Here is a 27635-nt window from a genome sequence, read left to right on the forward strand (position 1 = left end):
GCCATGAACGTGGTGGCAGTCAGGAAAGGAGCTTGCCCCATCAGGATTTGGTCCCCCTTTGGTGTGACCAGGCACAGCCACAGGGTGAGAGCAGAAGTGGCTGAAGACAGAGCGGGGGTCACTGTGCCCCCAGGGGACGAGCCCCTCTGCAGCAGAGCGCTGGAAAAATCACACCTCTCCGGGAAAGAGCTGCTACCCTCAAAGAGCCATCTCACCTCTCCCTTCCCACCCAACTCATGCACCAGCACTTTGGTTTGCTTTTTTTTTTTTTAAATCTTTTTTTCACGTAACATTTTCAAAACCAACATAGACCGTGTTACCCCTGTTTATAACAATACAAATCAATGTAAAATATTTACATTATGTAGGTCACTTGTTCAAGTCTACCTGTAAAACATTTACACTATCTAGTTCACTTGAACAAGTCTACCTATGAGGAAAGCCTTCAGAATATTACTGTACCAGTAGTCAGAGAAGCAAATAGCACTTCATAAAAGATAAACCTTTGTTTCTTTACATTCCCCTTGCATTCAAGACACCACTGAGTATGTAACATCAGTTCTTTGTATGCCTAATTTTTATCTCACATTTACATTTCTTTCTCCTTGTCTAGTTTGGAGGAGGATCTGAGGTATTTAACTTTCTTGTGGCACCGATACTCCATATACCAAAAGTTCTACTTCTTTTTCCACTACTTAGTGAAATCCAGCCCCGCGCCTACAGCCAGATGTGTTATCACACTACTCTCGGAGGATACAGATGGATAGGAAGAACAAATCATATTTTGAAAGGTTACACTTATTGGCAAACCTAATTTGTTCTCTTGCTACAGACTAGAATTGCTTGATAAAAATGAGCATTCCTGATGTACCTAAAACTTTTATGTTCCTTCCAGCAATGGTCAGTTCATCTACAGTTTTCTTCCTTCAAAGAACAGATATCCAAGTGGACGCTTGCAGCCACCTTTTTCCCATCTGCCCATAAAACAATATGTATTCTTTATCATCAACTTTAACATCCTGCACTTGGAAACAGTAAGTCCTGTGATTTTCTTTGGTTGCCATTGACCCAGATTCTGTCAGAAATCTAATCCCTGTGCCTGTATCTTCACAGCAAACATTCAGAATACTTAAAGGGAGACTTTGGCTTAAATCTCATAAAATGTGAAGGTTCTTGCTAATAGATTTCTTAATTCAAGCCACATCCTAGTCTTTAAAATCCTTCCAGATGTTTATTGGGCTAAACTCAGAACCATCTATAAGTGGTGGTGGAAAGGAATTAGGTTATGGCCTCTCCCAGATGGATGCGAGTTGTTCATTTCCCTAGTTTGTGGGACCACGTGCAGTTCTAACATTCTTACTTTACAATTTGTTTCTTCGGAGCCAACATTTTTGCTGATTATTTTTTATCCTACAGAGTTTGAAAAAACCCTGGGCTGATTCACCTGAACAAAAATCTTTATCTTCAGTGTCTGTGAGAGTTATGTGTCAGTTATGGGTCTGTAAAAATCTAGACCTTAAGGCTGGATCTCTTCCCCTCCCATACAGATGAAGTTAATACATATTATACGTGATGGAACTATTTCTCGGCTATCATAAGTGTTATCTCTCGGAAGAGGAAGTAACAAAATCATTCTACTCATTCTGATCCTCGAAGCACAACATGGTCATTGATTATTTATTGCTCCCTTCTGATTTATGTCAAGACTGGAATCCAGTTAGCTTAATGGGCAGCATTTTGCACCATGAGTAATCGATCTGCATACTTCAGTTTAAAGGACACAAGGTTCCTGAAGCTGCACCAGCTTTAGACTGGTGCAGACTCATTGGTTATGGGAATCTATGGCAGACTTTTATAGTCATATCAGAGAGGAGAATCAGGCCAGTCATGAAAGAGTTAGAAGCACAGAAGGGCAAGACTGTACATTATTACTGGTAATCTGTCAAATCACTTCCAGGAATAAAACTTTGTATTAGTCAAATGACTCTCAAAACACTAAAACATCCCTCCACATTCTTTTCTTGGCAAAGATAACAACATATTACAGCTGCCTATGAATCTCTAGCTATGAGATATTGGTAGATAAAACAGAACTGAATTCTCCAGTGTACAATTATCTCTTATGCTGATGTAGTTATCTCTTGGGGACTGATATTCTGAGACAGTCTATTTAAGCAAAGAGTAATCCAAATGGTGAAAAAATTTAGATTTTCTGTGGAGAAGGTCGTACATATACAGTTGCCATGACAACTGTATTTGGCTCTGGTAAAGGGAAAAAAAATGGCTCTTTTTAGACTGAAGTAAAATAAAATGGGTTTGGATGGATAAGAAAACTGCATTTTCACTCTCGTGTGGAATAGTCCTTCTGTAGCAACCTTTCTTAGCTTCTGATTTTTAGATTTTAGGGTTTTTCTTTTCCTTTTTTTTTTAACAATGAGACTATTGGAATTACGACAGGTGAGAGCACCTTCCTTTCCCTACCCTTCCCATATCCAGGGCATGTTCCTGGTATTCTGTGTTCCAAAATGCTACAGATTGCACCCTAGCTGCAAAATAATAGAAGCAGGTTTCCTGCATCTAGGCAGCATAAAAATGCAAACTTATATTTATAACTTCATCAGATCGTAGAAGACTTGGAGAAGAGGAAAATAGCTGATACATATCCATCTGCTGGGAAAGCAGTATGTCTGGTCTGAAATGTCTCTCTGTGTCTCACGTGAAAGATAGCCAGAACGATTTTTTGTTCTGTTGGCAGTTGGAAAATAAAGCAGATTTTAAACCTTTGCTATTGTGTATCCTTTATCGGCTCTCCGCTTCCAGCACTTGTGTATGTATATCCCTCCCATGATCACGCAGGCCAATGCAACGGGAATCATTGCAACGTACCAGGACAAGCCGACAGCTGGAAAAGTAAAGAAATGAAGTATTTTCAAAAAAACCTCCCAGGAAGAGAGTTCTCTAAGTTCAAGGAGGAAGAGGAGAAATGACAATAAAAAGGATGTGTGCAAGTTAACCTTCCAGCAGGGTTGATCACCTGAGAAAGGAAGAGGCCTATTGATTGAGCGTTCTGGGAAATGGGTTTATGAAGAGGGGAGAAAGAATTGGAAAACAATAGAGGGTGAGAATTTAAAGTTCCATCTTTTTGCACACACATGGCTCTTCCCAACCCTGGCTCAGAGTGACTATGTGCTTTCTGTCTTAATTTGGTGGGAGCAGAGACACTCCAAGCAGGAAATAAAAGCACCATGTGGAGAGGGAGTACATAACAGCTAGTCCACCCTCAAGCTCTGTGAATAATTTTCTCATACAGAGCAGCCCATTAAATTGCTAATGATCAAGCCAAGACTCTGAGCTTTTTCCCAAAATACAGCTAAGTTCCAAGACCAGTGTCTGCCCAGACCATTTTGGATTATTCCAGCCTATATTGGTCCACGGATTGCCTCCCCTGTAGTAATACCTGTGTAGCTCACGGAAGACAAGGGCAGCACATCATCTAGCAAATGAGTACAAATCCTTCATCATAGGATGCTGGAGTGAGTCATGAGTTATAACTCATAATGAAGACTGCAAATGTTCATACGCCTTTCTAAGACAGTGTGAGCAAGCTTTGGTGATTCATCAATGTCATGCAAAGAAACAATTAGCATTGCTTCACATTGTTTTTACAGCTGGTTCTTGGCCAATGGTCTATCACACTGCAACATTAATTGCACTGAGCTTAGGGCTTCTCTTCCCATCACTAGGAGCCAAAATAACAACACCCATCATAATTTACACTTCTTGTTATTTTGGTGGCAGTCTGTGCATGAGGAGAAGGAACACTTTGATCTTTATTCTGCTATTGTCTTTTTTTTTTTTTTTTTTTTTCCCACTACTTGTTGAGGGACTGGAGGAGATCTGGCCCTGCTGCACCCAATGGGAGTTTGCCAGTAGTCTCACTGGAGCCATGATTTCACAAAGCGTATCTAAATTGGAGCCGTATCCAATGAACAGATATACCAGCACAGATCCTTATCCCTGCAGAAAATGTCAGTGACTGACCCACAGAAAGTGTATTAGTGAACAGGCTATTCCAAAGTCTACAGGTGAAAGAGGCAACCAGTTTTTCCCCAGGCAATAATTCATCCCAATACTAGCTCTGATAGCATAAAAGGCTGGGATGATAATTTAGCATTAGAATAATGATAACAATTATCCCAAATAAGCAGTCAAACTAGTTACCTTCCTGCTTGACCCTTGTTGGCAGTACTTGGTAGCCATATCTGTTCTGTGCCAGACACGTAAAGTCTGTGTAAAAATCCACTTCTTCGACAGAATGAAAAATCAGTGGCACTTCAATGAAGTTTTCACCATTTTCTACAATTTCTCTGAAAGAAAAAATTAATGTTAAATCCTATTATAAGCTGGCTTTTCTCTATTTGATGTGTTCATTCTAACAGCACATTGCAAGAAAATGCATTGGATATTTGCTCATTTCTGAACTAGCCCCTCAGCATTAGAGGACACCTGCATCTTCCAGCCCAGTTGTGCCAACTATTTGAGTCTCAGAAGTCAGTACCCACCCTGCACTTCTTGAATCTTCCAGGGAAAAAAAGATCTAGATTGGTCTTGCAAAAATAAAGAAAAAGGAGGGAAAAAAGGCAAGCAGAATTCTGTATATCTTTGAGCTCTCTACACAGCATTGTGGAAGGACCGAATTCCTTCTCTCTGACCACCTATTCATTTCTAAGATTCATTCTTACTGTCAGCTGGAAGAGGACATATGAAGAAGATAACCCTGCAAATGCTCACTCAGCAAACTGTCTATCATGTGCTCAAAGCCAAGAGCTCAAGACAAGAAACTGTCTAGGAAGTTTCCAGCTAATATCAATCTATCTGATTGTTTCATCAGTCCAACTATTTAAAAGTGGTTTTCCAGCTGCAGTCAAACATTGTCTCTTGATATCTTTTAGTCATTGCTGGAGAAGTTGTCCAGCTGCTCTTTAATGATCTGCTCATGAGTCTGCTATGCGCTGCGGCAGCAGAATTCCCTGTGCCCTCCTCCCGGGACTGTACCGCAGGAAGGCAGCAACACAGCGGTGGGTGCTTTGCCAGAGATTTCTACGGGGAATTTGTTTTCCTGGTGGCATTTGGCCTGTTTTGCCTTGCTGCCATTCTGAGGGCTTCCAGCAGAACTGGGGTGTCCCACACACCGAGGGCTCTGCATGAGCCCTAGCTGGCATGGTCCCTGTCCTTGTGCAATTGTATAATAATATATAACAGTAATTATGATAGTAATAATAAAAATAATTTTTAAAGTCCAAGTAAAAAAGTACACGTGCTGCTCTACTCTAAAGCCTGCAGAGACTATAGCCACCGTACATTTTATGGCTCCTGACCACAGGGTTAATGCACTGTCACTTATCCACATAAACAACATTATAAATTAATGGTCTCAATCATGCTGTGGGGAACGTGAAAACACATAAGGGCTTGTGCATACAGCTGAGTTACCATGTACCTCTGGCTGCAGCTGTGCAATAAACTAAATATGGCCAGGTTGCTACCTGGCACTGATGGCCACAAATGGCCCAAACCGGCTCACATCCATAACTGTTAAACACTCTTGTCCCTCAAAATAGGGATGTCACATCCCCAGACTCTGTGGGGATTGGTGCCTGCCCCATGCTAAATCCTAATTGATAGCCAGGAGCTCTTTGGGAAGGTGCTAGCTGGTAAGTGACCAGTTTAACCATTAACAGCAGAAGCAATGGCATCCCAGAGCCCAGGAACCTTCCCAGCTCTGTCCACCAATACAGGCAGAGCCACTGTGACCCAGGTGAGGGTGATGATCTTTGTGGACACTCTCAGCTTCATTAAATGAGAGGTAAAACACGCCGACTTGGACCTCAATGAAGAGATTTCGGTCAGTAGGTTTACCTCACACCTGCGAAGCACTAGAAGCACGCCTGAACGTAGTGAGTTAGTGCTGCTCAGGTGACATGTCACAGGTACAGAAAGCAGATCTTCTCCCTCCTTTCCTAGCGGGAAAAGCCTTGAGGCATACAGCTATGAGGCAGCTGAGAGAAGGCTCCGTCAGACTGGGAGAGACAACGGCTCAGGGCAAGAGGATGTGGAACATCCTGCCTCTGCCTCCCACCAGCATCCCCCCCGCCAAGTGCTTCCCTGGCGCCAGCTCTAGCACTCACTGGGCCTCTCTGTGAGTCAGTTTAACTCACTAATGTGGAAAAAAACAAGCCTAAGGGGAAAAACAATGATATTTTTTTTAAAAAAAAACAAACAAAACCAAACCACTGGATAGTTTTCTGTTGTCTCAGTGTGTTCAGAGAACCTGATGAATGTCCGGGAGAGGATGGTGCCATTCCACTGGCACGGGGCAAGGAGAGAGGTAAGAGAAGCACTGGGAAGGATCAAGCCCGGCTGTTTTCCACTGCAGTCAGCTCTCACATCAGCTCAGCTGCCCATGAAAATGTGCTTCAAGTTTAAGCCTCAAAGTTGGCTCATTTGCAGTATACCATGAATAAAAAACAGAGATAAAGAATTGATTTCACCCTGCCTGGGTTGGGTTTGGGGTTTTTTTTGCTTGCCTGCTTGTTTTTTTTTTTTTTTCCAGCTCTCACCTTTACTTCAGATCTGTCCATATCCCATTTCATTACCTGGCATTCAGCTGCACTGAGAGCCCCTGTAACACTGCAGGCTAACCCAACAAGCACAAGGAAACACTCTGAGCCAGACTTACTGTCGTTCTCCCTCTGTAATTCTGCTTTGCTTGTAAACCACATCGACGGCGGTGTCATTTGCTAGCCATTCCACGTCGGTATTGACGTGGCTGCTCAGTCCAACAAACACTTTGCATGAGAGAGTCATCCTGGAGCCTGTTGGTAAAGGAAAGATTAAAAAGCCATTTGGATACATATGAAGAACTACTCTTTCTCTTGGTGAAAACCAACATCTCCGGTGGGAGATCACGTTCCCACACACGTCAAGCACCACTGCATCCAAAACTGAAGTCCCAGATCGTTTTTGATCCCCTACTCCTTGGCAGCAAGACCCTTCAGCTTGGCAGTCCTTCCCGCTGCTAACCAAATTATTTTCCCATTGCAACAGTTAGCAACTCTTGCACTAGACACATTCCTCAGGAGGCAAAGCTGTGTTCTTGTGGCCTTGCTCCTTCTGACGTCCTGCAGCCCGAAGGGCATGGTGTGATTTACCACTCTGGAGCTTAACCAGCAGTGTAGCTTCACTCAGAGGTGCTTTGGGCAAGGGCATTCGGCTCAAGGTGGGACCTCCAGAGATAAAGTGATTGTGCAAAAATTCAGAAATTTTGCTATAATTACTGTAACTCAGAGCTAAGGATAAAGAGCCTTCAGACTGGTGTGTATCTATATTATATGGAAAATGCAGGGCTCAATAATGCATACAGTTTTATTACTATATCCATGCAGATGGTGATAAAAGGGATATAAAACACCCCATGGAGCTAGACAGGCAAAAAAAAAGACTTGGTAGTCTTATGCTAAGGGAAGGAAAAGTGGCAGGGAAAACTGAGACACCATAGCACACAGCTGTGTGTATATTATCCAAGTTAAAAAAGCTTAGTGTAAAATACACCTGGCATTTTCTAAGAGGAAATGCAACAGGAATTTATTGTCATAATATAATCTTCAAAGACAAACAGAGATCCTGTCAAGGTACTTTCTAACTAACAACAACTGTCTAGTTCAAACAGTAACAAGCAGTGAAAAAATGTCTCCTCCCAGAAGAGCTAGATGGCTCATTCCAAACCACCAGATAACCTAGACCACTTTGAGGGAATACTGAAAACGAACAGTTCTTAGGGAAGGGCGACTCTAGGCAGCTGATCTAAGGGTACAAACATGCTTTTCTTGCTTTGTTAGTGACTAAAATCTACTGCATTTCTACAGCTTCTCCTACGTGGAAGACAGCATCTAGTTGTAGACAGTAAGATGCAAAAACTACTCCAGCACCGACCCTCAGCTAATATAATCGACATCGAAAGAACTACAACAATTTATGCCAACAAATTACACCATAAGAGGACCTGCTCTCATTTTTGCCTGGTTAGATGTTTCCAAAAATAATGTTGGGCCTTACCGAGAGCAGCTGATGTTGTCTTTTGTGTTGGATACACAATTATTGGGGTAATTCTCTTTTCTTGTTCTGGAGAGAGAAAGAGAATAGAGAGTCAGTGCTAGCACAACAGAAAATTTGGGCATTGCTCCAGAACAACTATGGACAGAAACGTGCCACTTTGCTCAACTTCTTTCATCTCCCAGGAAAGCATTTGATTATTAAACCCACTGGCAAAGAGAGAAATTCCAATTTCAAGCCCCGAGGCCTGTGTTTGTGGAGATAGATAGGATCAAGCTGACATCTCCGTCCTGAAAGCTGCACCGTGAGGCATTCACGGCAGGTGAGCGAGGGTCTTTGGGAAGCAACAGCAACATTAGGCACTAAGCACGGCTCTTTTTATGCGCAGTGAGTGCCGAGATCCTTGCACACCCATTTCACACTTGCAAAAAACCAGAAAAGCCACAAACTTAACCGGAGAATGGCTCTGCGGGGGACCCACAATTACACTCCCACGCCAGCGAGGCGTTCACGTTTCCAAAGTCACTTCCACCAGCGGACACCAGTGCCCAGCCGGAGCGAACCCTGCCAGGGGCTGTGGGAAACTCGTCGGTGCCAAAGCAAGCACCCACGGCGTCCCGCTTGTCTTGGCAGGGCTGCGAGGCCGAGCAGGAGTTCGTCCCCGGAGTTGTGTTAAAAAAAGAGATTTTTCTTAAGTGCCGTAATGTTTTAAGGGGTCAATATTTACCAACGGTCTCCAGCCGAATTGTTCTGGTGATTTCATGCGTTACACCTTCGAATGGAAATGGCATCTTGCAGGTGTAATAGCCAGCGTCTGTTGGTAGTACAGAAGTCATGGTCAGAGAAGTCGAACCTTTCAGAATTAGGAATTTTTCATGGTCGTCTTCCAAAGGCAGAGCATCCTGGAGAAAGGACAGCAGCTGGTGTTATGGCTCAGATACGTGTAGTTACACCCAGTGTAACTTCCAGACAAAAGTACCTATCCCTGTCTCTCTGTTGTTAAAAGTTCACTTATCACTGGGAAATCTGAGCAGTTCCACTTTCCCACCAAAGGGCAAGTTCTTCAAATGTGTATCCGTCTCTAAAATGCTCTGAAGCACTATATGAAGTGTGAAGAATTGCTATTTTAATCTATCTACAGTGTGTGTGTATAGCTTTTCAATAAAGCACATATTTTAAGATGGAAAAAAAAATAACAGCCTCTTTCCTGAGTCCTCTCAAGCATAATCATCTAAGACATTCTTCCAAGACAAAACTATTTTAGTAACCATGAAGGTTTTCACAACACTATTACTTTCCATCCATGGCCTAGTAAGAGTAATATTCTAAGGCATTCTTCAAAGACAGATACTAGTAATCATGCAGGTTTTCACAAAAATATTACCTACCCTCCATGATCTCATAAACTGTGATAAGTTCCTGCTCTGTATCGCTCAGGCTCTGTTCACACACAGGTTGGAGCCCTGCTAGGAGCAATGAAGTTCCTTCTCCTTGAAGGCAGGCTAGCTCTTTCTGACAGTTGTAACAAGAACCATATTGGGGTGGGAAGGCAGCCTTTCACTTATCTAAGTGGGTAATAGCCTGCTTCTGAAGGGAATCCTGAGCAGAGATTTTGCTGGTATGGTACCAATCACAACGTAGGCACTGCTGTATGAAGCCAGCCTAGGTATTGCATCCTATGGTAAGAAGGATAGCTGCAGGAGGCAGAGCATATGATCATAGTGAGAGTGTAAATAAAAGCTGAAACAAGGTATTATGAAAATAGAAGAAGAATCCCATGCTGTCCAGTGCGAGATTATACAGCTAAGGATGATCAAGTGAAGAATATTTGACCTTACAGGCAAAACCAGGCTTGCCTACTTGAAAAGCCATGGACGGGCAAGAGAACACTATAAGCATTGTGTGATGAATCTAGTATTTCCAAATGCTGTATGCCAGTTGACTAATGAATGCTACCCCCATCTGAACAGCTCACGCGGTGGAAGCATCACTGGGCGGTCCTACTTTATGGGATTCACTAGAGGGGCCATAAAAAGAAGCATGGCACTGAAGAGAAGGACCTAACCTGAAGTGGCAAACCCTGGAGTCAGAGTAGGTAATCTAGCCTTAAAAATAGTTACACTGCCTGTGAGAGCATATAACACATGGGGCCCTTCACCCTGTGCTGAGTCCAGCCCAGAGAACCTTTCCTAAAATATATACATCTGCCCCCAAATTCCCAGTATATTATGCTGTGCTCATGCCTTTAACAACATGATGGTCAGGAGAAACAGAAAGTGGAGATATATGAGCCTTTACAAACAGGTTGGGATTAGGCTTTGCCCAAAGAGGAGGTGAAAGTTCTACCTTGTACCACTTGAGCTCCGGGCTTGTCCCATTTGGTGTAAAATCCCACAGGTCAGGGCAAACGATCTTTCCGGAGGTGAACGTGAAGAGGACCTGGAGATAGGCAATGTCCCGAGCAGCTGTCTTCTCCACGACCGTGAGGTGGATGGAGACCTCGGCACAGTAGGAGGAGTTCCTACAGACAGAGCGGGGAGACGTGAGCACCCACCGGTGACAAGGGGAACTCGAGGGACACCCTTGGTTTCCTCCGGGCTCTGTTTCCCTCCTTGGCAGTTTCTAAGAGGCCAAGACTGAGATCAGAGCGGGAGGGATGCTGGAAAATCACTGGTACTCTTTTTTTGGCACAATCTAGACATGCTGACACATGTCTGCCTCGGAGCTTCAGTCTTTTCTTTTCGTTTTTGTACACCAAGTTTGCTGCGCACCCTTAGGCTATGGCATGATTTTAATTTTGCAAGGAGGGGGAACATATGCACCTGAACAGTAGCAGGTGTGTCATGAACCCTCCGTCATTTCCTTGAAAGAGATCTTGACTATGAAAACCCTAATGGTTGGGACCTAAGGATGAAATAAAAAACTTAAAGCATGTATAAAAATACATCTGCAGTTACTATTGAACAAGTAGGCACTTCTGTAAGTACATATTATTTTGCACAGAAAAGAAGGCATTCCTGCTTTGAAAGTTTTGCAATATTTAACAAATTTTAACTTTCTGGCCCCAAGTGACAATCGCTTCCAGTCCCAAGGAGGACCAAACTGGAGGAGATAGGTGCTTAAACTATGTCTTTTCCAACCTCTGAAAGTCTCAGAGATGCCTTCATCCAGGGCAGTGCCTGATCCTGACCCCTGCGGGGACCAGCAAAGCCAGGGGGTCTGGGCTGCAACCTCCTGAAGAGCTCACACTACTGCTAGGGCACTGTGACCGGCCGTCACCTACAGGTCAGATGCCTAAATCCAAAATATTTGCTCAGCAGAAGCAGAGATCTGTGATAATTTGCTTCTACCCTCATTTTACAGAGTGTTGAAAAAAATCTGGTGGCTTCCCTGTGGGATGATTTGCAAAGGAAATACAATTTGTTTGTACTTTATCAATCTGTAATAATGTTAGTGACGAAGCTATGCACTCAGCTCTTGCATATCTTTTTCAGACAGATTTCACAGCATTTTACTATAGCTGTCAATAACACTGCCGCAGTGTTATAGGTTGAGGAACTGAGGCAGAATAGTCCAGAAAGGAGATTAAAAAAACACCCTTCAGGGTCTCAGGCAACTACTCTCTGCTCTAGGACAATATTTGCCATCTTTTGTTATTCTGGCCTCACTAGCAAAGTCTTCTCTTCTGCCCCACCACTGCAATCGCTGCTGAGACATGCGGAAATGCTGACCCAATATGCTGAGCATGATTTATTAACTTGAGTTCTGCCTGTCCACCTCTTCTACTGCTGACACACGTCACTCACAAGGTGTGCCTTGCCAGCAAGGAAATTGCGCTTTACACAGGCGGGTCCAGGGATATATAGATATGTTTTCCACTATAGACCCCAGAGCAAGGTGCCAGTTGCCAGGGGTGTACTGGGATGCTGACTGGAAGGAGGAGCTGGCGGGGGACAAGGAGCTGGGACACCTTCTGGAGTTCAGGCTCTAATGGTGACAGGCGTTTTTGCTTTCCTCATTCCCCACAAATCCAGACCCTGGTACCTCTTTTGAAACTTGTCAGATACTCAGAAAAACACGGTCAGGTCTCAACCCACTGCAGTATCACAAGTCTGGTCCCAGCCTAGTAAGTACACATCAGGTCTCATGACAGGTCTTTCAGAAAAACCAAGGCAATCAAAGTCTTGTTTAAAATGTGAAGCAGAAGAACAGTAAACACCAGGGAGAAGGAAGAGGGAAGAAGGAAGGCACTCCAGAACCTTGGTATATGCTTCGTAAGGCAGTCTGGAGTGCAAGCAAGGCTATTTGCTTCTCTGGAGCTGTAACAGGACGGTTGCGTTCTGCAGAATCCCCTGCCTGCAGCATGTCCCTGCTTGCCACAGACCTGACTGCCTGATAAATAAGCTCGAACAAACGCTTATTCTCACGTTCCTCGTGAGATTGTAGCCAGAGTGGCAATACTGTGTCACGATTTATCCAGATTTCCATATATGTATCTATAGGAGACACACAATGCATTTAGGAGTTCTGACTTTCCACATTTTTTTCTCTAATAAAGAAATTGTCTTATCCAGAAATGCTCTGAACACAGGTAGAGTTTAGAATCAAGGTAATGTATTTTAGACATAGTCATCTTGTTAGCGCACTGGATTTTCTTTTAAATACCCACCTTCTGGTGCAGATATATACTCCTGAGTCTTCTAGCATTGCTGGTAAAAACCAGAGTGCATCTCCTTTTGCCCAGAGTCTTGGATCTTCATCTCTTCCTGATATCATGGGTTTTGAACCATTTTTATACCATGTGACATTAGGGGTCAAGGCAGAAATATCCAAATGTTTGTATCTGGGGGAAGGGCATTTCAGAACCACAGGTTCTCCATGCAGTTCATAGTAGTGTTTGAAAAAAACGGTGTGATCTGGGCAGTTTTCTATATAAATCAGAGATATTTTTACATTACTGTCAGCCAGGGACATTAAAAAGAAGGGAGAGGGAGACAGAAGGGGGGAAAAAGCAGCATGCTTTTACCTGTGCTTTTGCCTTGCTGGAGTCTGAAAGCCGAGGCGCTCGCTGTGCACGTCACCAGGACAAAGAAGAGCCCACGCATTTTTTCCCAGAGGAAGTGGGAAGGAGAAGATCGAGAGAAAGTGTCCTGAAATCTACAGGGAAGTTTATTACAAGACAGAAGATACGATGAAAATACTCACAGTTAACTTAAGAGTTAACTGCTTTTTTCCTCACTCAGAACCTGGTGAGCTCTGGTTCGCCCTTAGTGAGCAGAAAGGCTTTTTCCTCTCTAGTTTATGGGGGCTGACTTGTGGAACAAGAGCATCTGGCTTGGCACAAACGCATCACTTCTGTCCCTTTCCTTCCACTCCAGGAGATGCAAACAACATACCACAAGATGCTGCTGTCCCCACGGCTTTTCAGTGCAACAGCTACAGGCGGAAAAAATCTAGCTCTGCTTATTTTGCAATAAGATGTGACTGAGGCACGGCTCAGCCGCTTCCAGTCAGCTGTAGTGTAGTAGCTTGGGTGAACACAGGAGCAAAGACGCAGCAAAATAGACTTCAGCTGTCTTAAGCAGTCACTTCAGGTTGCATGGACCTCATTAAATCCTGTGTCACTTTATCATATCCACTGTGGCTACCACGGTAGGCCAGCTAGAATAGATCAGGATGCAGGCAAACCTCCTGCTAGAACCAGAGCCAAGCTTTCAAAGTCTCCAACAAATGTTTCTCTTGGGACAAAAAACTTTGACTCCCAGGGCATGCACACCCATCTTGCTGTTGGTGCGCAAGTGAGTTTTCAGTGTGGACACTATTACCATCTGTGCTAAAAAGAGATGAGGAAAACCCTGAGCAACTTGTCCTAAAAATGAGATATGGTGACGCTAAGGGAAAACAAAGCTATCTGCTGCCAGTCATTCATTAATTGTCACCTATATCGACTTGGCATGGGCAAGGCAGCTTCTGCGTACATCACCGAATGCTTTCTGGTCTGCATGAGGTTTCAGCAGCTGCTTCTGTGTTGATTCCTTGTGTGTTTTCTCAGTGTACCACAGGCAAAAATACATAAAACATGCTATATATAGGTACTGCTTTATGCTCTATGTAAGGTATTTATTTGCAATACAATACACGTATGCACATGATACATACTATTTCCATTTTATATACAGAAATGTAAATCGCATGCATTTAACATTAGCCTAATACTATGATTGTCCCATAGGCTGACTAATAAATGACCGGACAACTACTTCAAATTGTATCCAAAAGAAAAACATATTTCTACCAATATAACACCATCGTATTCGTAAGTACTCACCTTCAGGCATCTTCTGTGTATCCCATCACGCTCATATTTATAATGCGGTTTTGATTCAAATTTCTCCCTGTTCTAGTAGCTATATTTATCTGACATCTGATAGTTTGACTATAATAAACTATTTCCAGCTTATTGTCATCTCTACAACACCACAAAGCCAACCTCTTGCTCAATAATACTGTTTCCTAACCACAGCTGGTCTCCCCTACCGCTAGATCTGAAAGGTTTTCCAGGGCATCGGCATGGAGCTGTAGCCCATCTCGGCTACACCTGGACTAGGTGCCAGTGGCTTAGTCTGTGGCATTAACAAACCCCAGGGCTCACATGTAATATCCTGTAACAGGGAAGTTTCTTTCTCATTAGATCCTTTGCCTGATGAAAATACTTGGTTATTTTGTTCAGCGCTTTCCAGTCCCTTTGGTTTAGTATCTAGCAATCTCCATAAGCCCTACACAATCTGAGGGTTTAGGGGAGGTTTAAATTCCCAACTTTTCATCAGATTCACTTACCTGTGCTTCTGCAGTCTTTCAGCCATTATCTTCTCATGAAAAGATAACACTGAAAATTGCTAGTGAGGACCTTATATAGGGTAGCTCAACACACAGCGGAAATCTCTCATTGCCCAATCAGATTTGTGTCAGAACCAAATGACATTTTAGACCCAACTTTCTTTCCTTCCGTAGAGTGAGGATGAGAGAAACAGAGACACAGAGAGAGAGAAAATATGTATTTGGATTTCCCAAAAAAGGGGAAATGACTGCTAAATATATGACTAAATTTCCCTTTTTCTGACGAACGGTAGTTTGCATGCACTCGCATCTTCACATGACTATTTCACACTGTACCTCAAATAAAAAATTCTCATGGGTAACAAAAGGTGTCCTGCAGCACAGTCAGCAGCTAAATAATTGCAATCTTCACATAGTGTGGTTTAGCAAGTTCTGCATGGACAACATAAACCTTTTGTGATTTCCCAGATGGCTTGTGAATCACAAATGGGTTGATTCCCCTTTCCTTCCATAACATCCATCTTAGCGTCACAGCTTACATTAAGGCTTTCTTTGCAGTGGAGTATTAACAGATATATGCAGATTATGGCATCCGGGCTCATGAGCAGAAGGGGTAAGAAATGGGTTATGAATTGTGGCAGTGTTGGCCTCCACCTGTTTAGAAGAGGGCAATCTAGTGGCGGGCTTCAGTCTGGAACCGGACCACAAGCCAATTTTTCCTGTGCCTTGTCCCGACACGTGATGCCTCCTGCAGGCAACCCTGCATTTCTTACAGCCTCTCGACCCCTCAGAGAGCGGCTGTCCTGCACTGGCCCACGGCTCGCCCGGGAAGGCAGCGTGTGCTGTCCCACCGCCCTGCCACAGCTGGAGTCAGCACACAGGTCTCTGTCGGCAGACCTCGGTAAAATACCTTCCCCTCCCCGGACTTCGTAAACCTCAGCTGAGCAGCCCTGGTCTGGAGCACGGGGGTCTTAGCCTAAGGCTCAGGCTTTATGGTGCTCTTACTAACCAAGTAATAAAAACAACGTAGCTGTTTATTGCAGTAAGCATGTAAGGGTCTTATTTAACCCTGACATAATTCATGAACTTTTTCTTTAACTAATATCAGTTATACTAGAGACCCCAGAATATTGTTTGAGATGAAAATTTAGCAGGTTTTGAGACCATGCTGCCATCTACTATGGAGAGAAGAAACATATAGGTGATGACATCTATTATATACTGCAGTCTTTGGAGTTGTGTCATATGCTTGGGTTGCACATATTCTTTTGAGCAGGCAAAATCCACTAGATTACAACTTCAGTAAATAATAATAAAAAAAAAAATCAGGAAGCCCCATATTTCAATCTGTAATGGTCTTTACAGTTTCTATATCCTAATCAACACAGTCATGGCAAGCTATCAGCCCCATGCATGGCTGCCTGGTTTTCTTAAGCAGTTCTGTTATCTGTGAAGATGAAAAGCTGATAATGCAACTAAAGCTAGTTATTGCCCTGTGGTGCTCCATCTTCTCAGTGAAAAGAACTATATGTTCTATGAGAACTATATGTTTTCATCTCTACTGATGCTAAACTCCCACATTTGGGCTATGAAACCACTGGTCTTCTGGAGCCCCCGCACTTCATTCCGAGAATCTGAGCTCATGAATTATAAAATTATTTCAGTCCTTCCTTTTCCAGTTCACTGTATGGCAACCAGGCAGAGGGCTGTTGGATTGGGTGACCTGTGTTATATTAAGTCTAAGTTCAGGCTATTACTATACGACTGACTTACGCAGTAGAGGTGGGAGTCTCTAATGGTAACTCCAGTCACAAGAGCCAGACAAGTTCCCAGCAAATAACCCAGACGTTTACCAGACCCAAGGAGAGCAAAACTGCGGGAAATGAGGTTTGACGTCTTTGAAAAGATTGTACCTACCAACTGCTGCAAACGCATTCATTGCATTCACTGAGTAAAGCCACGCGACTGCAAGCTGTTCAATGAGCGGCAGAACTAGCACCACTTGTTTTTCTGGAGATCTGAGCCCCATGTCCTTAACACCCACACCCCGCTTCCACTGCAGCCCCGTCAGCTCTCCCCTCACGGCCTTTCCCCACCACACTCCAGCCCTTTCCTTCCCCCCAATTCAAGTCCTCTGCTCCCACCTCACCCAGGGGTCATTTGTCTAGGCCAGCTGCAGCACATCCTTGGGCTCGCTCGCAACTACACCGATGCTAACTGGTCAACTTGTCATTGCCCGTCAGCACGTGTAAGGACGGGGCTCTGCCCGACCTTCCCTCCACGACGCAATGCTTTGGGTTTCCCATCTGTACACACCACCAGTGACCAATTTTCATCACACTTTTAGAAATCCAGGTTCTTGGAAAACACAGCCCCTTGGAAAATATAGATGAAGCAGGCTAAAGGATTCAGAGTGAGTTTATAGTGCAGTAACATATGCTGTCCTGCCTTAGAAAACTAAACTAAAGCCAAATAACTACAGAATAGCAGTGCAGTTCCCACAAAGCATAATGTTCTCAGATACACCTAACAAGGATCAACACTTTTAATCAGCTTTCTTCAGAAGAGCTCTGTCCTGGCTGTCTTTTTACCCAGAAAATGTTCTGATCACATGCACCAGTACCAGGACCTTAAGTTAAAATAGTATATCTGGAGGTGCAAAAGTCTGGTTTAAAATAACTCGGGAAGAAATGAAAGATAGAACAAATATTTTTCTAAGGAGCTGTCTGCTGAGAAGGCCATGTCACTTTGTGGTCAGTTATTACTGAGTATTTATAAACAGAAATATGCAAGTCTAGCAGCTATATATATAGAGACACTCTTTTAGGGAAGCTGGTGTCATTCTGTGGTTTCGCTGTGCTGATGATTCATTTATACAGCTCAAGATGCTGGAGCATAGCTGTGAAATTCCTAACTTGAAGACCAGTCTATTCTCCATATGTCTCACTCATTGCTCATCTCGCTAAATCTCTGTTTCCCACACCAGGCGTACACGCAGCTGCCTGGACACATCTGGGTGGATTTTGCTCTCCTAGGACATCCCAATAAAATAACCAAAATCTCAAGTATTATTTAGCGTTCTGGCAGTTCCTTGCAACAGAGGCTTTGAAAAGGCCTCCACAAGCAAGGTGTGTCTCTTCATTATCCCTAGTCCATGGAAGGGGAAATGGAAATTCAGGCATCATGGAATGGGGATAAGACCATTTCTATCAGGGACAGTTAAGGTGCCAGCTTTTTCTAGAGACTCCCAGGTTCTGCTGTCTGTCCTGGAGGAACTCATCCAAGGGGCTCTGTGGCTGATGATGTTTGGCATCCAGGAACTGCACTCCCATGGACTTGGCTATTTATTCTGTTATTCGGTTTGGCTGACCCAGCTTTGCGTAATTAAAAATAGGAGAAAATTTCTCTGGTTCACATAAGAATAAGGTGGCGAGGCATTAAGAAATATTGAATGTTGAAAGCTGACTGGCAAGCAGATGCAAAGTAAACCACAACTATTGCACCAACACATGTTCTTGGGCTTATTGATATGGGCAAATCTGGTTTTAATGATTTATAATGTCCTTGTGCACAGTTCCCAGATGGGCTCTTGGGGAGCACAGAAATGGAGAGGGAAGAAAAGAAGCTATCCAACTCTGAGAATCACCAAATACATGGGACAGAAAGAGAAAGACTAAACAGAGGAATTAGCCCAATGCACAACAGATGCCAAGAATACAGGAATTTGCATGCTTATCCAGAGGAATAAGTGCTGTCATACACCAGTTGTATATGACTGACTGGGAGAAACAGGAGGAGACGGGCCAAGAGACACAGACTTTGTCATGAGGCAGCGCTTGTTTGGCCAGAGCAGTGACAGATAGCTTACAGATTGCCTCCCCGCTATGGGCTCCTGGGATTTCCATAGACCCTTTCCCTGCAAAAAAAACCCAGGCAGGCTGTGAAGAATAACTACCATGTCAAGAGCTGGAAGGGGCAGGGAGGAGGAGACCCTCATTGTAGAAGTCAATAGGCTGCAAGGGACAACGTAACGGCCAGAAAGGCCCAGAGCCAGCAGCGATGAGGCCAGAAGCACTTCAAGCAACAAAAAGAACCTCACCACAAATGGCGTTTGGGTTGCCCAAGGGGACTCTCCCTGCGTTGGTCACCCGTGATGTAAACATCACACCCATGTTTGCAATACCTGCCTGGAGCACTGGAAGGTCTTTATCTTGCTCACTAGTGCTGCACACAGACTGCTAGCAGCAGATTTAGTTGTCGGTGCACAGACACGCAGCCATAGACTGGCGAAATAAAGAAATGATTTCTAAAAAAGTGAGATTTTCTGGCTTTTTATTTAAGGGAGAAAACCATCCTTGGGCACAGTCTACATGACATATGATGTGATGTGGACAAGCAGTGAAGGAGGATTGCTGCAAAGCTGAGTTTGTTGAAAGCTGTAAAGTGCTATGTCTGTCCCTATACACTGAACTGGAGAGAGTAATCTAAATTGTTAAACAGTGACAGTCTCACCATCACCACATCCAAATACCTCTCTAAAATTACACTAAAAGTGAAAAAAACCCTCTTACTGCCCTTCCTTCTCCCATGGATAAAACTATGTACCGATACGCCGAACCTTGGTCATGGTGTGTCAAACGGTGGCTTCACTAGTGTAAAGCCTCAGATGTTGATAATTAACATGCTGCAAGGGAAATCCGTAGGGTCGCTGCTGAAGTACAAGCACAGATGCATGTGTCTTCTTTGCAGATCTGCAGATGATGACTGACAAGGCCAGTGGACCACAACTTGCAGCTCAGCTTGAGGACTTCCCCAAGCTACCAGCCATCCCTACTGCTTGGATGGAGCAAGCCTACAGCATACATTATCTACCACACCTCAGTGCAGGGCTTTAGGCAAAGCCGTAGCACCGAAATGGTCACTCACCATGTCAGGGCTGACCAGTGGGGCTGACTGGGAGCTAACGATGCCGAGGAGAACAGCGAGCCATCATTTCTCACAGCTGTGGCATCTTCTCAGACCGCAGGTGGTGAGTCAGTCGGGGCACTCAGATGTGCTAGAAAAAAGCAAACCTGAGATTGCTGAGTAGCCTTTTTTTTCCCTCCACTTCCAAAATCAGTCTTTGCTTGCAATCATGATCAGTCTTTTTATATATGAGGCAACATAATTTGCTCTGAGGCCTTGACACGTGAAAAGTGTAGAGGGATTTAAAAACACAGCAGTAATTACAAAAAGCCCACGGTAACAGTAGACAGGGGAGGAAGTGTGTCCAGCTGAGGAGCATGAAGTCATATAGAGTTACATGAAGTCATATAGAGTTACATGAAGTCATATAGAGTTACATGAGGCAGAACAACAGGGACAACATAAGATGTCTAAATCAGTTATGGTGCTTGGCTTAAGCAGCCAACACAGCAAACAGGGAGTTCCAGAAGCAAAGAGAAAAACAGATGACAAAGATTTTTGTTCACAATTGCCTTTTTGTTAGCTGAACTTAAATTTAATTGATAAAAAGTAACTTCATAGCTATGAAAAACAGTGACAAATATATGTCTTATGATTAGGGAAAAATTGAGCTGGTATGGATCATACATTACTGTAGGTGTACTGGGAGGGTAATATTAACTGTTCATTTTTATTACATGTTCCTGAATGAAATCATTATCTCACCAAGAAGATGAAGTCATTTATTTAATGCAGGCAGTAAATCTTCTCACTTATCTTAGTTTTACTATCCTTCTGACCCACAAGTATATTTCACGCACTTGTTTTAAGGAGCAGGAGTATGAAATACACTTAGTGCATACAGTTACCCAAGGTATTTCTTTCCTACACCACTTTCTTGATGTGTAATTCATTATCACAGGAGTTGTGGGGGGCTGGGGTGGAGGACACAGTGCAAAACATATGAAAGTGCATATGGTATAGAAATAAAGACACCAAAGTTTCAGTTGCACTTAGCATTCTTTCTTAGTACTTGTCCTGTGTTTAGTGTCACAATGGTCAGCAATTCTGACTGGTGTCAGGAGTTGCTTGAGAAAAAAAATAAGACAAGGTAGACTTGTTCTGGATCAGTGACATAATGGAAGAGGGGGTTACAAATAAATGAATAACAAATAAATAGATGCAACAGATATTGCTTCTCAATGGGGGAAAAAAAATCAGTGTATTTGAAAACAGAAATTAGGAGAAATCAAGTCAGTTCAGAAGAAAAAGAGTCAATCAACATCACCGTTGTCCTCCTAAAGCAACCTAAAGTGATGCTGCAAGATCACATTTGCTTGCAATAAAGATGAGGTAGGCTTAGTCTTTCTCTTTATCTTCTATTTACCTCTTCGGTTGGTGCATATACACTGTGAAGCACTGAAGAAAGAAAAATTTTGTACCATTCATTCACATTAATGAACACATTCAGTTTAATAAAACCAGTTACTGTCAGCTGAGCTTGGAGAGTTCTGTTATATTCATACTGGCTGAGCATGTAACACGAGTACAAATACACACAGGGCAGCAAAACTAATCTTACGAGGATTTCAGCCTCCAAATGCACTGAGCTAAGCCCTTCTCCAGCACATGATGTTCTGTACCAGCTGAAAAGGGAACTCATCATTTCAGCAACTGGTTTTTAAAGATTTGGGGAGGATTTTACACGTGATGGGAAGTCAAGACAATATTTAATGTTATTTGTTTAAATCATTGCTATCAATTCTATTTTGAAAAGAAAAATAAGGGATTTTATCAACAATATTGGTTTGTTATGCAAATTTTCCTTAATCACAAGCTGGAAGAGTGTTTATTTGGACTTAGTTAATTGGAAGTAGGGAGAACCCAACATGAGGGTTTACCATTTACAGGAAAATTTGGTTAACTTTAGTGAAAGATTGCAAGGAAGCGGTGGGTTTTGCCTTCTGAACACCCCTGGATTGAAAGCTCCCTTCCCAACAAAACTGACATCCCTGTTGGTCCTTCTGGCTGTAGCTTCCAGGATCTGTTATTTGGGGCATTTATTTCACTGGGGACCCAGAAGAGCCCTGCACTTACTTTAAGGACAGCTCATCAAATCTGATGATTCTCTTAAGTGCTGAGCCATTCCCCTTGTCTTCACGGAAAGCTGAAAGATCTCAGGACCTTTACAAGTTACTATTTTGATTAACGTACAAGTTCTTGTGCATAGGCTTGCCGGGGAGAGTGGTTTCGGCAGGATGTATGAATAATTGATACGGCCCTTGGCTTCATACCATAGTTACGGGAACAAAAGAAAAAATGGGGAACTGAATTTAACCATTTAATACCATCATGGTATGGCAGCACTGTTTGGAACCTTTAACCATCGTTGGCTCCCTTGAAGTTGCAACTGGCCAGCTCTGCGCAGCAAGGACACGGCACTCAGCAATAGGGTATCTTGCTGCTCCTCCGTGGTTCAGAGCTGCTGCCTGTTTCACTACATGTTTATGAAACTGGCCTGAGATGAGAGGGTTGTAATTGCATGTCCCATGCAGAAGTCCCAGGATCTTTTGCTGGATTTTAAAATAGCCAAGGGAAATCCTGGAGATAAGAGATAAGTAAGAAGGGACATACTCCTTGGCACTCCAATGGTAATTTTTAGACTCATTAGAAACTCTCTTTCGGTATGTAGATTGAGACAAAGAGAAAGAAAAAAAAAAATTAGAGACATACACGTATCCATACATGGAGAATTATAGAGGCTGCCACCTGCTGAGAGGAAAGGGTTGTATTCCAATTGCAAAAGTCCCCAAAAGAAGGGTAGAAATGAAAGCCCTGCAGGGTTTCTGTTCCTGCTCTGCTGTCTGGTTTTTTCATTGCCCCATGCAATGAGGAACAGCTACAGGATGCTGGCTGTGCTCGCCAGGGGACAGCAGAGTAATCTGGCCAAAACTGCTTAGTGTAAACTGACAAATGTTTGTGGAAACTCAAAACTATGTTACAGCAAAACACCAGCCAGAAAAAGTTTACTTATTAATAACACCGCTAACAGCATTTTAGTGAAGCTTACATGTATAGCGAGAACCCGACGCCTACATTAAAAGGTATTTACTTTGTGTAGTTCTACAACATTAAAAAATTCAGTAGCAGCAAAGCTGTGTCATTTTAGTTCAAAAATCCATTAATGAGTTTGCTGGTGATACCATGTTTATTAGAGGCTGACAGCATCTTGCGGGCCCCCTGCAGCTAGGCATTCACAGAGCCATCAGAACTAGGATGCCACTCTCCAGAGCTTGCTCAGACCACTTGTCTCTTTGTCTTTTAGGATAAATTTACTTCTTCACTTTCCAGAATCACTGCTATAATAGAAGAGAATGATTTTTCTAGTATATCCTCAAATCATCAAATTATTTCTGAAGGCTTGGTGGAACAGAGGAAAGGTCTGAAATTTTCTGTCACCGCATTCTGCCAAAGGGAGATATGCAGTATTTTCTTAACAATGTAAGCAGCCCCCGGTGTTAACACTCTACTTAAATGAGCGTTTCAAAACCTTGTAATGTTGTAATGAAGAAAAGTGCCTGGCAGAACTGTTCCTTGAGGCTGCGCCTTCTGAGAAGATGAAGAAACAGCACCTTGAGGAAAGGATTCTGTTACTGTGCCAACTTTAATGTTTTTGTAAGAGTGGTTTTCATCAGAAGTTGGTGCACGGGAGGAATAATGAACTAAAGAGTCTGTGCTTTCAGCAGGGCTTATGCCTGACTCAGGATTTGTCATGGGTAAATTCAAGTTGCTTCGGGTTCAGCTGTTTCATGTTCAATAAACAAAATGCAGGGTTTGCAAACCCTGTAGCATTTCATGCACGTTATCAAGCCCCTTTCAAAAACAGATCTTCCTAGACAGGGGACAAGTTTACCTGCAGCAAAGTGGATGTAAATTCATCTGCACCTGCAGCCAAGTTCTGCTGTGCCTCTGACGCGTGTTCTTGTCCATCTCTTAACCTGTTCTCCTCCAAAACCCTCACCTCCCTGCAGACCTCTGTCCTCCCAGTGCCTGTATCAGTCGTGCCCAGGCTGCTGTAACCAGATCACATATTTAGATGGGGGACTTTATTATCCTTTGCTATTAAAAGAAGCTTTATTTTGTACAGACGTAACTTACCTGCTGATACAGCCATAGTAAAAGGTAGATCATGAGCAGAAGTAAGGCCAGGACACATAAGATGGACCGTGCACAGAGCGGTACAAATGCAGGAGAGACTGTTGTTACCATAAGGAATTCAACTGGATCATTTTCCACCTTTACACCACTGTAGAGAGGCCTCAGCCACGTACCTGGTTCATTCATGAAAGCTGCCCACATCACAGCCAGCAGCAATCATGAGATGAAGATGTTTCTCAGCAATGTTCAGCCTTGATCACAAGACCCTCTCTTTACTTTTCTGCCCTGCCAATGCATGCTTCATTGTGTGCATATACACACCTATGTACCCACTGCAGCTTACTCGGGAAATAGTTTACTCTTTTGCTAGCAAAAGGCTTTGTAAGCCAAGAGCAAAAGGTGTTCTGGACCTTTGGGACATCAGGAGAAAAAGCAACACATATATGTATGGGAAAAATCTTCTTAATAAACAAAGTAGTGGAAAAGACCTCCAGATCTTCTAAAGACCCTGTGACCCTTCAGAGGCCATCCAACAGTCAGGTATCGGGGCTTGCAACATCACAGAGAAATATCCATGACAGCTGGCGTATCTGAAACCACAAGAACATCAGAGCAGTCACAGTAGGTCAGACTGAAAGTCCACGTAGCCCCACATCTGGTCCTGACAGTAACCTGCAGCCAATGTTTAAGGAGACATAAGAACATGGCACACGTAGTATGACTTTTCCCCCTTCTACTTTCTGGCAACCAGCAATTAAGGTCTTTCAGAGCCTCCAGAAAAGATTGAGCCCAACACCACCTGGCTTTCAGGAATCTGGAATACCTCCAGCCTCTAGCCCTGACCGTATCCTCCAACTGCCAACTATTCTCTGTGTTATCAAGTAGCTAACCTTGCTGTAGGGGATGCAATTCCAGGTCCTCTGTCATTCTTGCTGCCCATGTGTGTACATTTTGTAATTTTATACCCCACTTAAGGTAGGACAGCCAGAACCACGCGTATGCGTAATATGAACTTTAAAAGTTCTGTAACAATATTTTCTGTTCTGCCTTTTATTCTCTTCCTATCGGCTGAATCCAGGACCATGCAGGCCCAGAAGCCCAGCCGTCCCTAGTCACGAACAACTTCCCACTTGCTACTTCGGCTTAGTGCTGGGCAAAGGCACGTTATGGTGGCATTGCACATTCTCCTGTCACGTATCATCATCAGCTACCAAGTGAGTTAGCAAACAACAGACAGCAAATTTCCAAAGAGCAAAGTCTACATGCAGGCGTTCTCACTTTGGCAGGCCATTGCAGCAAGCTCTTCCCAAAGCCCAAGGCAAGTGGCTTTTGATGTAACGGAGGTCTTTCCCCGCCATCCCATCCCTCTGGCTCCCAGCACTGCACCCCTGTGCCTGCTTTTGGTTGACCCATCTCCAGAGATAGGACTAGCTGATTGCTTCCACCTTTCTCATTACCTTCAGACTCAGCTACTTGCCGGTCCCCCGTTTATATGCCTGACTACAAAGACCATGAAGCACATCAAGGCTTTCTCCATGCAAGGAGGCAGAATTTGAAAAAGGCACCCATTTGCAGGACCGGTGGAGTTGCAGAAATGACACTGGTGGGGCCAAGATGTCCTGTGCTTTCTAGGGCACTGTGCAGAACATGCACAGGTTTCCTGAAAGCATCCAGGATGGCAGTGGAGCAACGCTTGATGGGACAGCTGACCAGAACACACAACACTTACTGGCAATCTGTGTTCATGCGGGACATAGTGAAATGAAACCTATGGACACTGATTGCAGAACAAAACGTACCGTACGGGCACTAGTCACGCAACCATATGGAGCTCCAGCACAAATAAGCAGCTGGAAATGTAGGTACGCCCCCAAGAGCAACCTCATGTTTGAAAACAATTCAGCCCTTGCACCCGTTTGATGCCAAACCTCATGCTTTGCACTCTGGCTCATGAAGTTGTAGATCTCAGGTTTTCTAGGTGAGCGAGGTAGCCGTAAGGTACCCAGAGTTCACTGTACAAAAAGCATCTTATTACTACTCCAGTAATAGGAAGACACGCTTGTGAAATAAGACCCTGTGACTGTGTTTACTTAGGCAACATCTTCGTGCAAGTATTCATTGATCTGTTGTCCCCAGGGGCCGTCCCAGATTGCGTGTCGCCTGCCCTGTTCCGGAAGAATTGCCACACATCGAGAGGCTTCAACTTGCTTCCTCTTTACAACTTTGATAAGTTTACTGTTCACTTGACAACAAAAAGTTCACCCTGGTTGAACTGGTCCAGTTTTCAACTGGAGCAAGTCAGCGATGCTGGGGAACAAGATGAGAGGAAAGCACCCGAGAACAATTAGAATTCTCTTCTGGAAATATGTCCTGGAAGATACCAAGCCAAATGGGCTTTCTAATCACTCATGTCTTAAAGTTTAATGTGGCCTGCTGCTGTATGTTTTCAAATCTTTCTGCAGTCCCTAGGATACAGGAGTTTGGGAATCCTGGCTCAAATTACTAATTATGACATTCTGCAGGACATCTGTTACAACTAACATTACCTGCATGTTTTTTCTCCTATCAAGCATGACAAGGAATTTCTTCCACATTGTGGGATGCTTCCAAGCTACATTTCTCCAATTTTGTTGGATGTGGGAAGTGTTTCCTTTTGATGGCCCCAGCCATCACTACCCTCCACACAAAAGTACGGAGAGCCACGACACGGCGGTTAATGTGAAAGGCAGGCACATCAATATTGCCCTAAACGTGACCCAGAGCTCTTGTTAGCTAGGCTGGGTGGTAGCATGACCTGCTCAACACAACAAGGTATCAAGGCAGAATGTTGGGTTTTTTACAAAAATTATACACTGAGTTTCCTATATGACATTTCCTTCCAGCAGCTGGAGTTGAAGGAATATACTGTTCTATAATGATTCCTGCTGGTAAGGTTATGAATATTGAATCAGTTGCTGTGCATCCATCCAAATCTGTGTTATGAACGCCAGTACAGCAGGGAAGGCAGCTGCAGAAGTGGACACACAGTGCGATTTGTCACATTGGTATTTCACTTACCTCTCCTTTCAGAACTGGATCTTCACTCTTCTGTTTCTTTGGAGTTTTTTTAATGGACTGTTCTCTCCAATTTGTCGAGTTTGAATATGTGATACAAAATTAATGTTTTCTAATGAGTGGTCTTGTATTCTTTTGGTCTGCTGCCAGTTTTCTTTTTGTGAAAAATTTAATCAACATTTCAACAGAAAGAAGCTCCAAAAATAGCAGTTCCCTTCCCCATCTGTGATACGCAATAAATATTCATTTTATCATGTATCCAGAGGTTTTTCAGGTGCACTAGAGACTGAAACAATTTGAAATATTTTCCCATTTGAATATTAAAGAAAAACATACATTTACACCAAATATGGCCCTACTTATTTCAGGAAAAAAAAAAAATTAAAAATCTAGGTTTCATGAAGGTTTTTACAGATCTTTTTTATTCTACAAGGTTAGCAGTGTTCAGTTAAAGTACATTCTTCTTCCTCGGTTCATATAGTATATCTCAGTATCTACCAAAAAGACAGCTGGTACCCATCTGTCTGTGC

General features: G+C 43.4%; 1 protein-coding gene across 4 annotated transcripts; it reads right to left on the reverse strand.

The window, feature by feature from the left end:
- Positions 1 to 311: 311 nt before the first annotated feature.
- Positions 312 to 27277, reverse strand: IL1R2 (interleukin 1 receptor type 2). Of its 4 annotated transcripts, XM_041119528.1 has the most exons (10): positions 24052 to 27277; positions 23807 to 23966; positions 13139 to 13269; positions 12782 to 13040; positions 10459 to 10633; positions 8840 to 9014; positions 8116 to 8181; positions 6740 to 6875; positions 4222 to 4367; positions 312 to 2902 (listed from the first exon to the last, which is right to left on the reverse strand). In XM_041119528.1, the coding sequence occupies exons 2-10, from the start codon at positions 23881 to 23883 to the stop codon at positions 2775 to 2777; spliced, it is 1293 nt and encodes a 430-aa protein (XP_040975462.1). In that variant the 5' UTR covers positions 23884 to 23966; positions 24052 to 27277; the 3' UTR covers positions 312 to 2774. The 4 variants fall into 4 exon arrangements, with proteins under 4 accessions (XP_040975462.1, XP_040975461.1, XP_040975463.1 ...); XM_041119527.1 differs by having other exon boundaries at positions 23807 to 27277; XM_041119529.1 differs by having other exon boundaries at positions 23839 to 27270.
- Between the last annotated feature and the right edge of the window lie 358 nt (positions 27278 to 27635).

The sequence above is a fragment of the Aquila chrysaetos genome, chromosome 23 (genome assembly GCF_900496995.4).
Source record: "Aquila chrysaetos chrysaetos chromosome 23, bAquChr1.4, whole genome shotgun sequence".
NCBI lineage: Eukaryota > Metazoa > Chordata > Aves > Accipitriformes > Accipitridae > Aquila > Aquila chrysaetos.